Below are 14031 nucleotides of genomic sequence, written 5' to 3'. Positions count from 1 at the left end.
GAGCGGGCTTTAGCGCTGTGTTTTTATTGGTGGCTGAGAGGAAAAACAATGTTTTCCTTAGTACTCCACACTTGAGTGCGAGTGGCGAGGCTGATAATGCTGAGAGCAGATTTGGGGAGATAATCTTGGCTTTGATGGGGCTGAAACACACATGGCTCATTACTGTTAAGTGAGCCTATTTGCATTTTTATGCAGACTTCCAGATCCAGTCGAGCTGAAGCAACTAGCTGGTCCGGAGCAGTGAGTGTGACTCCCTGCGAATAAGTCGGTGTCTACAAAGAGAAAGCTTCCGAAAATTGATTTGCACCCTTTGAAACAATCCATTTCCTGCTTGTCCTGAGGCTTAAACATCCTCGAACACGCTCCCTCCCCTTCATGACTGAAGAGTGTTCGATAGGTGAGATCAATAAGGGATTATAGCTCATCAGGAGCGACTCACCTGCTCAGTCTCAGTAATGGATAACACAGGTGATAAATTCACTCAGCTAAACTGACAACTCTCAAAGTGCTCGTGAATTAAGATGATGGATGACGTCCACGTTCACTTTATCTCCTAATTTCTTAAAGTGAACAAGTGTAACAGTGTCTCTCTCCTCAGCTGCTGCTGCTGCTGTCTAGTTGCCCTCGAGGGAGGCAGTTAAAGCCCCATATGCCCCGGCAGCCAACAGAGGGAAGCTGGTTGGGTCCCAGCTGTGTGGATGTGAAGCAGTGGGTGCTCAGAGACAGCATGTGTGTGTTAAATAAAGCTAAAAGCCCCGCTGACAGCATCTCCTGGAGACAGATACAAATCAATAGTCTGGAGGTGGCCCCTGCCAGAGCTCAGGACGTGATTGACAAGCAATGCAGCAGAACGGTTCAGAGTTGGGCAAAGGGTGGGGCTGGATGTCTCGATCCATTCAACTCAGTTAGACTGTTTTTAGCCCCGAGTTACTACACCAACCAGAGGAGAACTGTTTACAAATCTTGCTGTGTGGGCACATTAAGAGGGATTAAACTCAGTCGGAGAATTCGTACTCCACCAAGAAAAACTCTTCACCGAGTAAATGTTTTGGTAGAGACACAGAAGTGATGTAAAAATCCATCACCAAAATAATTAAAGAAGTCTTTCCTCAGAGGTAAAGCTCAGGGGTGCAGTGAGCAACGTGAAGCTCATTCATCATCTAAGGAAAACTGCCTTCACCCCCTGCATCTGATTTTCCCCCCGCGTCTTATTTTTAGCTTCACACTGTGTCTCTGCCAGCGATGCCTCTCAATGAAATATGTGGAAACACACTTTAATTGGAAAAAAACACTTTTACAGTGTGGAAATATTTTTTAGGAATCAGTGTGATTTTTGCCAGTGATCAGGGGCGTAGCAACAGATCCTGGGCCCCCAGTCTGTGTGGGGCCCCTGCCTCTCCTCTCCTGATCCGTGTCTCTCTCATACACCTTCTGAAATTATTTTACAGAGTCAGTTGTTTTGGAACCCTGATTTCTCTTTGCTAGGGAAAGACATGACAGTGTACGTTGGTATTGCTGGGGGACCAACAATTTAGCACCTTGTAAGGGACTGTTCTTTATTTATTAGAGGAGGGTGTGGCTGGGGTGTGACTTTTTTAAATTTTGCCTCCCTGAGTGACTGGTGGAAAATCCATGACCCTCCCTCCACCATAAATCAGTTATTTGATTTTTAAAACTTTAAGTTAAAAGTTGAAGATGATATCCTGGAGTTCATAAAAGCATCTTTCATGCTGGTTAATTTGTGCAAACGGTTTGTTTTTGATGAAATATCACTATTTTACGCTCATATTTCTTTTCTTTTTTTTTTTCTGATGGATGAGTTGCACATAATGTGTCCAAGGGCCGATGGAAATATGGAAATCCAGTGACTGTTTATACAGTTTCTGGCTGTGATAAATGGTGTCATTTTAGTGACTTTTAAGGGAAACATGGCTTGTTTTCCTTAAAAATTGCATTTTAGTGCGAAAATTAGAAAATTAGCTAAAATTTGGAAGGCAAATCAACAAAATTTGAAATGCGTTTTTTCTTTAAAAACTGCCAAAAATGTGCACCAAAATTTGTAAAATTTCAAAACAACAACAACAAACAAACAAAAAGGTAGGCAAAAAAAACAAAAATTGGAAGGCATTTTTTCTCTAAAAATTGCTAAAATTTTGCACCAAAATTTGGGAAGTAAATGTTAAAATTCAGAAGGCATGTTTTCTTTAAAGATTGCTAAAATTTAATGCCAAAATTAGTAAGACAGCCAATTTGGGACGCAAATCAACAAAATTTAAAAGGCTTTTTTTTTTTCTTTAAAAACTGCCTGAAATTAGCACCAAAATGTTAAATTGGTAGGCAAATAGCTAAATTTTGGAAGGCAAACCGACAAAAAATTTGAAGGCATTTTTTCTTTAAAAACTGCCTGAAATTTGCACCAAAATTTTTAAAATTGCAAAATAAAATTGGAACGCATTATTCCTTTAAAAATGGGCCATGAAATACAGTCAATTAAATTTGTTTGCTCCTCCGATAAGCCAAAAAATAAATAAAAATCAGCCCCTCCCTCATGCTTAAAAAGTATGACTTGCCTTCTTTTGCACCTCCTCCTCCCTTATAAATAACAAACAGTCCCTAAGTGATGATTTTTTTTTCACAAACTTCAGTCTTTCAACCGATTTATTCAGCCAGTTTTCATTTAGTAATTAATTTAGAAATTAAAATAAGAGAGGGCTGTCTGAGGGCCCCCCTTCCATTACGGCCCTGTGAAATCAGTCCCACTTTCCCCCCACTACCCCACCCCTCGCCAGTGATGGCTGAACATTTTAACTGTATCCACGAGGGTTTCATCTGTGTTGTGACAGAGATCTGAGAGAGTGAAATGAAACATGCTTTAGTTGTTTCCTCAGCAGTGCTGACACAGTATTTCTCTGAGCTGTCATCGTGGGCAGTCGAGCCAATATTTGTGAACACTAATTTTCTGCCAATATTGAAGAGCCCAGAAGAACGCCAAGACAAATCAGAAACGCCACCAAACCAATCCAGCTCCTCTGAATAAAAGACGGTCTTTGTCGACACATAAAACATTGATTTGAGGTTTTCCATGTAAATGAGCCTAATTTTATGGCAGTAATAACAGTTTTAAGCCTGAGAAAAGTATCCGTGTCAAACCCCCCGCGTGCTCTCAACAGTCGCTGTTACCATCTGTTTCAGAGCATCATCAGCGTGTCTCTTCCCAAACCTGAGGAGCAACAAACTCTGATTACTCTCCTGAAATAAAAGGAGGTAACGATGGAGTCCACCGTTATAAAGTGAGGACAGAAAATCATTTCATATAAATGAAATCAACCTCGTCTGCCCTCCAGCTCTGTTTCTTCATTGTGACTGAAAGAGTCATCTTCAATTTACTCTCAGGAGATTTAAGTGTGCTTCCTCTCTACATCAGTGTGAAGCCCTTCTCACACAGAGATGGCGCTATAGAGTCACTACCAGCTCCCTTCTTTACATAGAGCCAAACATCGGCGGCATCAAGTTGCGATTTTAGACAGCATGCTGTCTGTCCAGCACACCGTGAGGACGGACACAGAGGGCTCGGCGGAGACGGAGGCGGTGTAAACGGGGCTGCAGACTCTTGACAGAAGAGACATTAAATGTTAAAAGTTGTCAGCAAAAGTAAAAGAGAGCGATGTGCTGTGATTGAGTTTATTAATCCGTTTATTACAGAGTTGACTCCCCTCCCGCTCCGTCAGCAGAGTTTACAGCCCGTCTCTCTCCGTCCAGCGTTTCAGGTGCACTCGATGTTTTCATGTGGTTTACCTTTGAAATTGCGACACAAATGAACAGGGTGCATTTTTGATAGATTTCTGTTTTGGTTCAGTAACCACTGAGAATTCATGGTCTCACACGTTCATATTTTTCATGTGTGGGATGTGTGGTCAGGTCTGATAATCCTCAGGTCTGCTCCCACCTTTAATCAACGCCCGTACTCGCTGACAGGATGGGGTTTGTCACGGCACAGGTGTGCTGTTGGCTGCAGTTGAAGGTCACCCTGATTGCCAGGCAAGGGTGAGGAGTACAGAGGGAACAGCAACATCTGCACCACCACCTTGCAGCTCTTCACGCTTTTGTCTCATCCGTGATGGCATTAAACGCAACGCCCCACTGGGAAGATAACACATCACCGGTGTCATTTTAAAAACAGCGTGCAGAGACGCACCGTGGCCTCGTCAACATCGGTGTGCAGGGCTGTAATGAGTGTATCTATGTAAAGCTGCAATAAGTGAACTCTTCTCTGTCGTGTCCGCAGGTCTCTTGTGATCATCAGCACCCTGGATGGGCGGATCTCTGCACTGGATCCTCACAACCAGGGCAGGAAGCAGTGGGACCTGGATGTCGGCTCAGGGTGCCTGGTGTCGTCCAGCCTCAGCAAACCTGAGGTAGACCAACATTTGAATTTGACATACCTCCTCCTCCCCCGTCATAAATAACGAACACTCCCTAAGTACTGTGAAAGAAATCTCCCTCTCAGTTTGATTGGTGTAAAACCAACCGCAGCCACTTAGCAGCTGAACGACGTCTGTTTGAGACCCAGCAGAAGATGAAAAAGTCCATTTCCTGAGTCTTGACATGTGAGTGTGAGGTTAAGGATCCAGCCTCATCTGAGTCTGTCCCTGCTGGCTGTCTCTCCGCAGACACTAAGACCAATAACGTAACTCGGTGCACTTTGAACAGTCAACCAAGGATTGCTGTTGCTTACATTTATTTCATGTACACACACACACACACACACACACACACACAGAGCAGACATACTGCGTACACCCCCACATGAATCTGAGAGGAGCTGTTTTGCCTGGAGGATTAGCCTCTTTGTTGACTGTAGTGGTTTACACATACAAGCACAGCAAGACCCTCGTCTGTACATGTATACAGAGGCTTAAACCGCCCACACCGACATGCTGAAAGTGAAGTGTAGCCCAGAGCGCCACTCTCAGAGAAGCATACCAGAGACGTGCTCGTGCTTCACTTTGATGTGGACTCTGTGTGTGAGAGTTTCGCCTCAGGGAAAAAGCCTCTGATACTAACAAGGGTCTGGGCGGCTGCTGAGATCAGTTTAATGTTGGTCGGCTGCTGCTGCTGCTGAGGCGTGTTGGGGTGTAATGAACTCTCTGGCTCCTTCATAGAAATACAGCTCTGCTTATTAGTCTGGTATAATAATAAAAAAGGCAATCTAGAAGCAGTTCATAAAGTTTAACACCTTTTAACAGGTGAGGTTTTCCAGAAAAAGTCTGACTCAGAGGTTATGATTTATTATCTGTTTCCCACAGAGGTAAAGTAAATAAACGTCTGGAATCAAACCGTGGCAGGAAGTAGGAGAGTCATGATTTTGATTCTGAATTGAGACTGATCGAAATGAGCTTTTGATTTAAATCATTGAAATCAAACGGAGGATTGGCCACTGCGATTTTGTTCCCAATAAACTGGTGAAATAAGTCTTTACATTTAAAAAAAACTTGGCCATATGAAATTAGTGTGGTACGTTCCAAAATCAGATGTGTTCTCATGTCGCCTGTCTCTCTAAAGAAGAATTTAACACATAAATGACACAGGGTTCTCACAGATCCTTAAAAAGTCTCAGAGGGCACTGAATTCATTCATGAAAATAAGGCCTTCATTTGTATTAAATGTCTTTAATCAATCTTTTTAAAGTTAAAAATGCTGAGACATGGAAAAGTAGGATTTTATGAATGATTTCTTTTCTGATGTTGCATCGTAAAATCTCAAAATTATTCATAACATGTTTTTTAGAAATAATTTACCAAGTGCCTGTTGCATTAACATCATGCAGATCCGCACAGCAAACAAAAAACACTTATGAATTATTTCAGGCTGTGATATTCAGAGCGGAGAATCCATTGTCGCCTCAGTTGTCACTGAACCCTGGACGACAGGAGGAGGTGAAAGTTCAACCAAAATTTGCTATTTTACCAAAATCTGATCTGATGAGGGCAGTGGAAAGCCCTTTACAGACAGAGATGGCGCTAGAGAGCCACTACAAAGTCCCACCTTTATGCTTACATTGCATTTTTTACCCAGAAACAAATGATGGCGGCATCATGTGGCTTCAGAGTGTGATGTCAGACAGCATGATGACATAACAGAATCAGAAGAGGTGTGACATGTAACCCAGCAGCGTCAGCCTCTAGTGTGACATATAACATACGTGTCAGCAGCTCTTTATAAACAATAACAATGACATCACATGTCAGTAACAATCATTTAGTGTCCCTGTTATATGGCGGCTGATCTCGTCCTCTGCTCAGAGGGTAAGGAGTTCCTGGACCTCATTGTTTGAGTTAGCTGCTAACTGCTAACAGCTGCTGTTCTTCTTTGAGTTAGCTGCTAACTGCTGATAACTCCCTTTTAAAACCACTGTGGTGGGTAGTGCATTGTCAAAACGCAACACTCGTCCCTTCTTGTCTATACAGACATCATTATGGCGCTGTTACTGCCTCCGTCCTGACTCTGAGTCAAGACAAATCTGTCCTCCCCATTCCGCAATCGTACTTTTTATGCAGAACGGCGAGGCGGTTTAACAGCGTGAAATTCCCGCCTTGAAGGGGAAGTGTGTAAGTGACGAAAAATCACGAACAAACACCACGTATTTTACACTTCTGTTCATTTGTCCAGAATTGTCCCTGAACCTCCATAACTCATGTTTATGTTGGTTCATGTTTTTCTTTTGCTCTTTATTTTTGTTGTTGTTAAATTGATCTTAAATTTAATCCTGAATTGCATTGAAAAATTCTTAAATTCAACTTGAACTGTAGAAGCCCTGTGACAGCTGTCGGAGCATAAAACCAAAGATCGGTTGATCTGTACGGATCAACACTTCCTGGGTTTAAATGAAACACTGTTACAGTAAAATGATGTGATTTTCTAAACTTAAACAGACAGTTCTACCTGTCTGAATATGTGCCTTAACACATTTAGTCATTAAATCCACATTACTGAGGATTATGTATCAGAACTCTCATTGCTGAAAAAAAAAATCTTTAAATCAAAAATGAATTGTGACTCTTTTAATGTTGAGTAACACTGATAAAAAGTCAGCCCACACTGTTTGATCAACAGGTCACTGCTTGGAAGCACAAATAAGATAAAAATGTAATCAGCACTGAAAGCTCAAAGAAAAATAATGAAATGTATAAGATGAGAGCAGATAATGAGCCGTCTCAGCTGAGCATCAAGGATCCAGATTTGGCAGCTTCAGTGTTTCTCTCTGTCGAAGCATCTCATTCACAGGAGTGTGTAAGAACCTCCCATATAAGAGGGTGAATTGGTTCTTAAGTATGTTCCATTCATCCTGCGTGTTTTCATCCTCGCCAAACACGACAGCAGTGAAGTTCACTGATTAGCAACCCTGCAATTAGAAGGAGGGAACTAATCACTGGAATCAGCTGCTGCACTGTCGGCTGGGACTCAAACACATCTTCAGGCTTTTCAGCGGCTCGTGTTTGAGAACTTCTTTTTTTTTTTGTCTGGGCTCCTCGGAGGTTAGACTGCGGAGAACCCCTAAAGGTTCCTCTGAGCACTGAGAGTTAATTCACAGAGAGTGTGTGAGCGCAGTAAGGCTTCTCCGCTGGATGCATCAGAATGTAAATTTGACCTTGAATATAAAGTTGCACCACTATACTGAATTACAAGATATCTCAGTTTTCACGCTGTCAGTGGAGGAATAACACGATTCTCTACGCTCTGATCAAAGTCGGCGACTGGATTATTTATCACTTCATTAACTAAAAAAATCAGTTTCGTCGAGCCAAAAAAATTAGGCTGTTTTCAAAGTGTTTCCCCCCAGTGTCAGTTTGTTTACTGCTACTGTTAGTTTGACTTCGTTTCCCTCATCTTTACAGTTCTATAGGAGAGCTGATGTGACAGCCTGATGGCCAGAGGCGTAAACATTGTGTAGATTCATGACAAAATCTTTGTGTACGCACACAGACAGAAATATGTATGTTCATCACATCACATCAGAGTTATAAAGCCGCGCCTGATTCTGTTTTTATAATTGACTGTGGCGCTGGATGCACCTGCACGAGCTTCATTTCCACACCACAGTTAAATAAATGTAGAAACGTCCTTTGCACATCGATACCTGTGCCCCTCCTCCTCTAACTACACCTGTCAGTGAGAAACACAGTGAAGAACGTGCAGTTTCACAGAAAGTGTCACCTCAGAGAGAGTCTCCAATGTGGCTGTAATGACGCAGGGCTGCAGATAGTCGTAGGGTCCAAACCCCTGATTGATCACATTTCTGTCAACTATCATCATCATGGTGGTAAAATCTCGGTAAATGGCCTCTTCGTTTGCGAGGACAAGGAGGGCGCGCAATTCCTTGTCTCCCCAGTTGCTCATCTTTACAGTGTCTGTCAGGTTTGTGTTTCCCTCTTGCTACTAGCTGCTCGCTAATTCCTGCTATCAGCTGTTTCCTGTTTATCCACCGCCAGTGGCTCGCACGTGCGGCGTCATCAACAGCTCCTCCCACAAGTCATCAACAGCCCCTCCCACAAGTCATCAACAGCTCCTCCCACAAGTCATCAACAGCCCCTCCCGTTGCAGAAGGCCGCCTCGGTCTGTTTAAACTGAAAGGGTTCCACCAATATGTCTACCCTACGAGGAGGAAAATTGGGCACCTCGGATCAACTCGCCAATCCGGCTCTGTGTGTCTAAACGCTCGCAGCTTGCCGGCAAAACGGCCCAACATTCGCCGAAAACCTGGCAGTGTAAAAGGGGCTGTAATTATTAAAGATCAGAAGGACGATCAGTGATTCATTCATATTAAACTCATGTTGAAACTGACTTTACAAAGAGCTCACAGGATAAAATGAAAGGCTCATTAACAGGAAGATGAATCTAAATTAAAACAATGAAATTCATGCTTCATGAATCATTTGAAATAAACTTTATAAATGCGCCTTTGATTGACACAAAACGCTGTGCAGCCTGCAACAATAATCACACAGTCCGTGACACTGACTAACAACCAAATAACAAACTTATATTAATTCTTCTCCTCATCACATCACCCACAGCTGAACCTGTGTGTATGCCTGGTGTGACGTCTGTGAGAGCTCCACACAGTCTTTATGTTTGTTTGGTTTTTTTTTTTTAGATTATTTTTTCTGGCTTTTTGCCTTTATCATAGCTCAGCTGGAGAATGACAGGAAACGGGTCAGAGAGAAGGGGAGTGAGGCGCAGCAAAGGGTCAGAGGTTGAAATCAAACCTGTGCCGCTGCAACAACTTAGCAGCTTATATGTGATGCACAGTCTACCTGGTGAACTACAGGTAGCCCTGCCTCCTTTAAAATATCAGGGGTACGTCCCAAGTCCCTTAAAATTACTTCTAACCACCTAACCTAGCCACCTTACCTAACTGTTTAGTCCCTCCCACTTAGGAAAACATTTAAGGAGTCAGGAGTTAGGAGTGAGGAGCGAGGACTGCTGATTTGAGACATGAGATGGCCTTTCTCTGAAGTGTCACGTAAAGCGTCCTTTTTCTGATGACGGCGGCACCTATGGGTGGCACAGCTGGATCTGCTGCATAACGGAGCCAGCGGCCAGCGCCGTCATGACTTTGGTCACACAGTTTTGCATGTATTACCATTGTTATTGAGTCATTTGCCAAAGTTTGTTGCAATTAAAGAACGGTCTGTAGCCCTGCCACTGTCACTGTGATGAGCATCATTATCATTATTATTATCATCATCATTATTGTCACTATTATTAAATCCACTCGCCATCATTCAACAAGTCAGCTGCTGAGTGAATAAGACATATCAAACCTGTCAGTCTGCCTCAATCAATCAATTTTATTTATAAAGCCCAATATCACAAATCACAATTTGCCTCACAGGGCTTTACAGCATACGACATCCCTCTGTCCTTATGACCCTCACAGCTGATCAGGAAAAACTCCCCAAAAAACCCTTTAACGGGGAAAAAAACGGTAGAAACCTCAGGAAGAGCAACTGAGGAGGGATCCCTCTTCCAGGACGGACAGACGTGCAATAGATGTCGAACAGAACAGATCAACATAATAAATTAACAGTAATCCATATGACACAATGAGACAGAGAGAGAGACAGAGAGGGAGAGAGAGAGAGAGAGAGAGAGAGAGAGAGAGAGAGAGAGAGAGAGACAGAGAGAGAGTAATGACAGTAGCTTACAACAACATTAATGAAAGTAATAATATTAATTAATATTACCTACAAGCTATTAAACATTCCAGTCACATGACATGCAGGACAATTAGCCTAATGATGGGCAAATGTGTTTGTGTACGTGTGTGTGTATGTGTGTGTGCGTGGTGTTATATCTGGACATGAGCAGCTGCACATTTAACAGCCACACATCACAGACAGTCCGCTGAACAACGCAACGGGTTGTGAATGAAATAAACTTAATTACAACATGACAGTCTTGCAGGAAATATCATCAACGTTACTCTTTGTAGTCACGTAGGCATGTGAATTACCGCGTTTAACGGGTAACGGGTACACTTGCGCTGTTTCTCCGCCATCTCATTCAAATGAGCCAGATAAAGGGGTCGGGTATTTATACGTCATGGCCTCAAGCTGAAAAAGACTTCCTGTTAGGAACCTCTCGTGTTACCTTACTCATCGCACCTAACAGATCCCTCCTAACTCCTAACGCTAACTCCTTACTGGCAGGAATAAGAGACATGAGACGACCTTAAAGATGGCGGACCTCAAACGACTTCCGGTTCAAGTCAGGAGTCAGGAGTTAGCAGTATAAAATAAGAGACTTGGGACGCACCCCAGGTCATGTGTAGGAAAAGAGGTACACATGGTTTTTTGGCATACACACATTTATGCATCTGACACAGACACATGCTTCTGCACACATCTGCCTCATGACAACAGGTGGTGATGTAAAATGTCACATGATTCAGTGAAAACAAGATCTGGACAGTGACTCAGTAAAAGTGAAAGCACCACTGAGCTAGCTAACGCTACAGCTCAGCTGAAGAGGACTCCGTTAATGTTTACGTCTCACACTGTAAAGAACATGAGCCTCTCGTCCATGAGTAGATGCACACCTCTTTCTGCGGGTATAGTTTGGTAGAGAGAAAATAGTTCCTACATGAAACTGTTCACAACAAGGTCTATGGATTATCGCGAGTAAACGAGTAATGATTTCTGTAAAGAGGCATTGATGTTCAAATGTATTTTTTTGGCGCTTTGAGCTCCACAAGCTGAGCGTCTTCCAATTCTGTTATACTGAAGAGAAATCAGACTGGAGTCCTGCACCGGGTCAGGTACCCAACAGGTAACCCACAACAAGCTGTGTAACAGGTAAACATATGCAGTAAGAAATTAATTTAAAAAATATGATTTATCAGTTATTGTTGTGCAGATTTAAATTTTGTTCTAGTTTATTTGTGCAGGAAAAAAGTTTTTCCTAGAAAATGTAACCAGTAAAAGTCGGAGAAAAACAGCAGAAAAACAGCACCAAAGTGTGTGTGTGTGTGTCACAGCTGCCGTACAGCCTCTCTGAGGACGCCGCATTGTTTTCCTCGCCTTTACATCTGTGTTCAGTGTGCGAGACTTCACGAGGACGTGTCAAGAAACCCACCGACAGACAGACACACATGTAACGTCCTCCTGTCATCCTGCGGCATGCTGCCGTGGTGACGGAGGAGGCTGACTCCCTCTGTCTCTGTGTCTTCACCTGTTGGCTTTCATTTGGCTGACGGAGCGGAACGAGGAGAGATGCCTGTCAGCTGTGAACCCGGCGACTCGCTGTGACGTCACCTGTTATGGTCCCCAGAGTGTGTGTCTGTGTGTGTCTGTGTGTCTGTGTCTGTGTGCCTGTGTGTGTGTGTGTGTGTGTTATGCTCATGTACTTTATGTAACTTTTATTCCTCGCTCTGCCCTCGTTGGCCTTCGTAACCTGGAATGCCTGTCTGCTGTGTGTGTGTGTGTGTGTGTGTGTGTGGAGGAGGGGGGGTGGCTGCCACTAGCTCCCCCCACGCCTCCTCAGCGCCTTAGCAACGGTTTCATTGGTGCACGCCGGGTCCCTGAGACGCCAGTCTGCTCGGTGATTAGAGGCTGGGGGGGGTCTGCTGCCGTGCCATTGGCTGGCCTCGACACGCTGGGGAGGAAACAGCCAGTCACCTGCTGCATCCTGCGGAGTGTGTGTTTGTGTGTGTCTCTTCTGTAGTGAAATGAGGGACAGCAGAACCACAAACAGCGTTGTCTGCAGAAAAAGAAGCCATCACTTCAAAACGCCGGGAGTCGCTCCGGGCGAGTTAGAGGGGGTGGGGCGGTGGAGTGAGTCATGCTAGGGGGGGTTAAAGGGATGAAGAAGAGGGGGGCGGCTGGGTGATTAGGGGAGGTGAGGTAATGCGTCAGACCAGAGGTGATGTCATCACACAACAGACAATACACACACTCTGATACACACTCTCACACTCTCATACCTTGTCCGACGCCGTGTGTGAATGAATGAATAAACGATGAGAGAATATGATTGATCACTACACACTGACGAACCATTGATTGCCGTTCTGTGACTAATGTGACGAGCAATAATTCTTCCAGCGTGGCGAAGGAAATGAAAAAAGGCCAGATGGGCGATATTTTTGGCAGGAAGTCAATCGTTCTTCTGGACGCTCTGATTTTATTTTGATCGTGTTTTTATGGCTCAACGCCGGCGACAGCTGTGGCCGGCAGTCCGTCCCTCTCTTCCTCTGTCCCATTCTTCATGAACACGATATCTCAAGAACGCTTTGTGGGAATTTCTTGAAATATGGCACAAACATCCACATGGACATGACAATGAACCACATAGAATTTGGTGGTCATAAGTCAGACATCAAGGTCACTGACCCTGCATCCATCTTATTCAAATGAGCTCGACATCTCAAGCACCCCTTGGGGGAATTTCTTCAAATTTTGGCACAGATGTCCACTTGGACACATCGATGAACTGACAAGATTTTGGTGGTCAAAGTTCAAGGTCAGTGTAACCTTGCGCCCCTTTCATTCTAGTAAATGTGACATCTCAAGAATGCCTTGAGGGTGTATCTTAAAATTTGGCACAAACTGCCACTTCAGCTCAAGGATGAACTGATTAGAATTTGGTGGTTGTAGGTAAATGTCACTGTGACCTGGGGTCCATCTTATTCTCGTGAACGCAATATCTAAAGCACACCTTAAGGGATTTTTTCTTTCTTTTTCTTTTCAAATTTGGCACAAACATCCACTTGGACTCAATGGTGAACCAGTTAGAATATCGTGGACATAAGTCAAATGTTAGGGTCACTGTGACCTTGTCCCTCTCATTCTCATGAATATGATATCTCAAGAACGACTTGAGGGAATTTCCTCAAATTTGGCACAAACGTCCAATTGGACTTAATGATGAACTGATTAGATTTTTTTTTTTTTGTTGTTGGCCAAAGTTTAAGGCCACTGTGACCTTGCATCTGTCTTATTCTGATGAACCCAATATCTCAAAAATGCCTTGAGGGAATTTCTTCACATTTGGCACAAACATCCTCTTGGACTCAACAAAGAACCAATTAGATTTTGTTGGTCAGAAGTCAAGGTCACGGGGGCTTCACCTCATGTTTTTGGTCATAACTCAAGAATTCAGACACTAATTCTAACCAAACTTGACATAAATGTCTAACAGGATAAAATAATGAAGGTCAAAAGGTCAAAGGTCAGCTTGACTGTGACATCATCATGTTTTAACGTCATATCTCAGGAACAGAAGGGGAGACATTTGGTCAGATACTGAATTGGTGACTCTAATCTTGAAACTGTGCTGATTGTATAGATCTTCTGTGTGTGAAGCATCCATGTTTTCACTGACATGGATGGAGACTGTCAGAGACACTGGACTGGTGGGCGGAGGCGTTAAATTTGTAGTTTTGTGTTATGTTTTGTTCTCCTTAAACCCGCGGTGTTATTTGGTCTCTCCCTGTTCCTCTGTCTCTCTCTGTGTCTGCCGCCTGTAAGT

General features: G+C 43.5%; 1 protein-coding gene across 1 annotated transcript in view; it reads left to right on the top strand.

The window, feature by feature from the left end:
- eif2ak3 (eukaryotic translation initiation factor 2-alpha kinase 3) overlaps positions 1-14031 on the top strand; it is a 53460-nt gene that overhangs the window by 13978 nt on the left and 25451 nt on the right. Inside the window, exon 2 of the mRNA XM_033642796.2 lies at positions 4286-4415. Coding sequence (XP_033498687.1) covers positions 4286-4415 — 130 coding nt within the window. The remainder of the gene's footprint in view (positions 1-4285; positions 4416-14031) is intronic.

This window comes from Epinephelus lanceolatus, chromosome 15 (assembly GCF_041903045.1).
Source record: "Epinephelus lanceolatus isolate andai-2023 chromosome 15, ASM4190304v1, whole genome shotgun sequence".
In the NCBI taxonomy this organism is placed as follows: domain Eukaryota; kingdom Metazoa; phylum Chordata; class Actinopteri; order Perciformes; family Serranidae; genus Epinephelus; species Epinephelus lanceolatus.
Note: the sequence above shows the minus strand (reverse complement) of the source record. Positions and strands in the feature narration are given on the sequence as shown.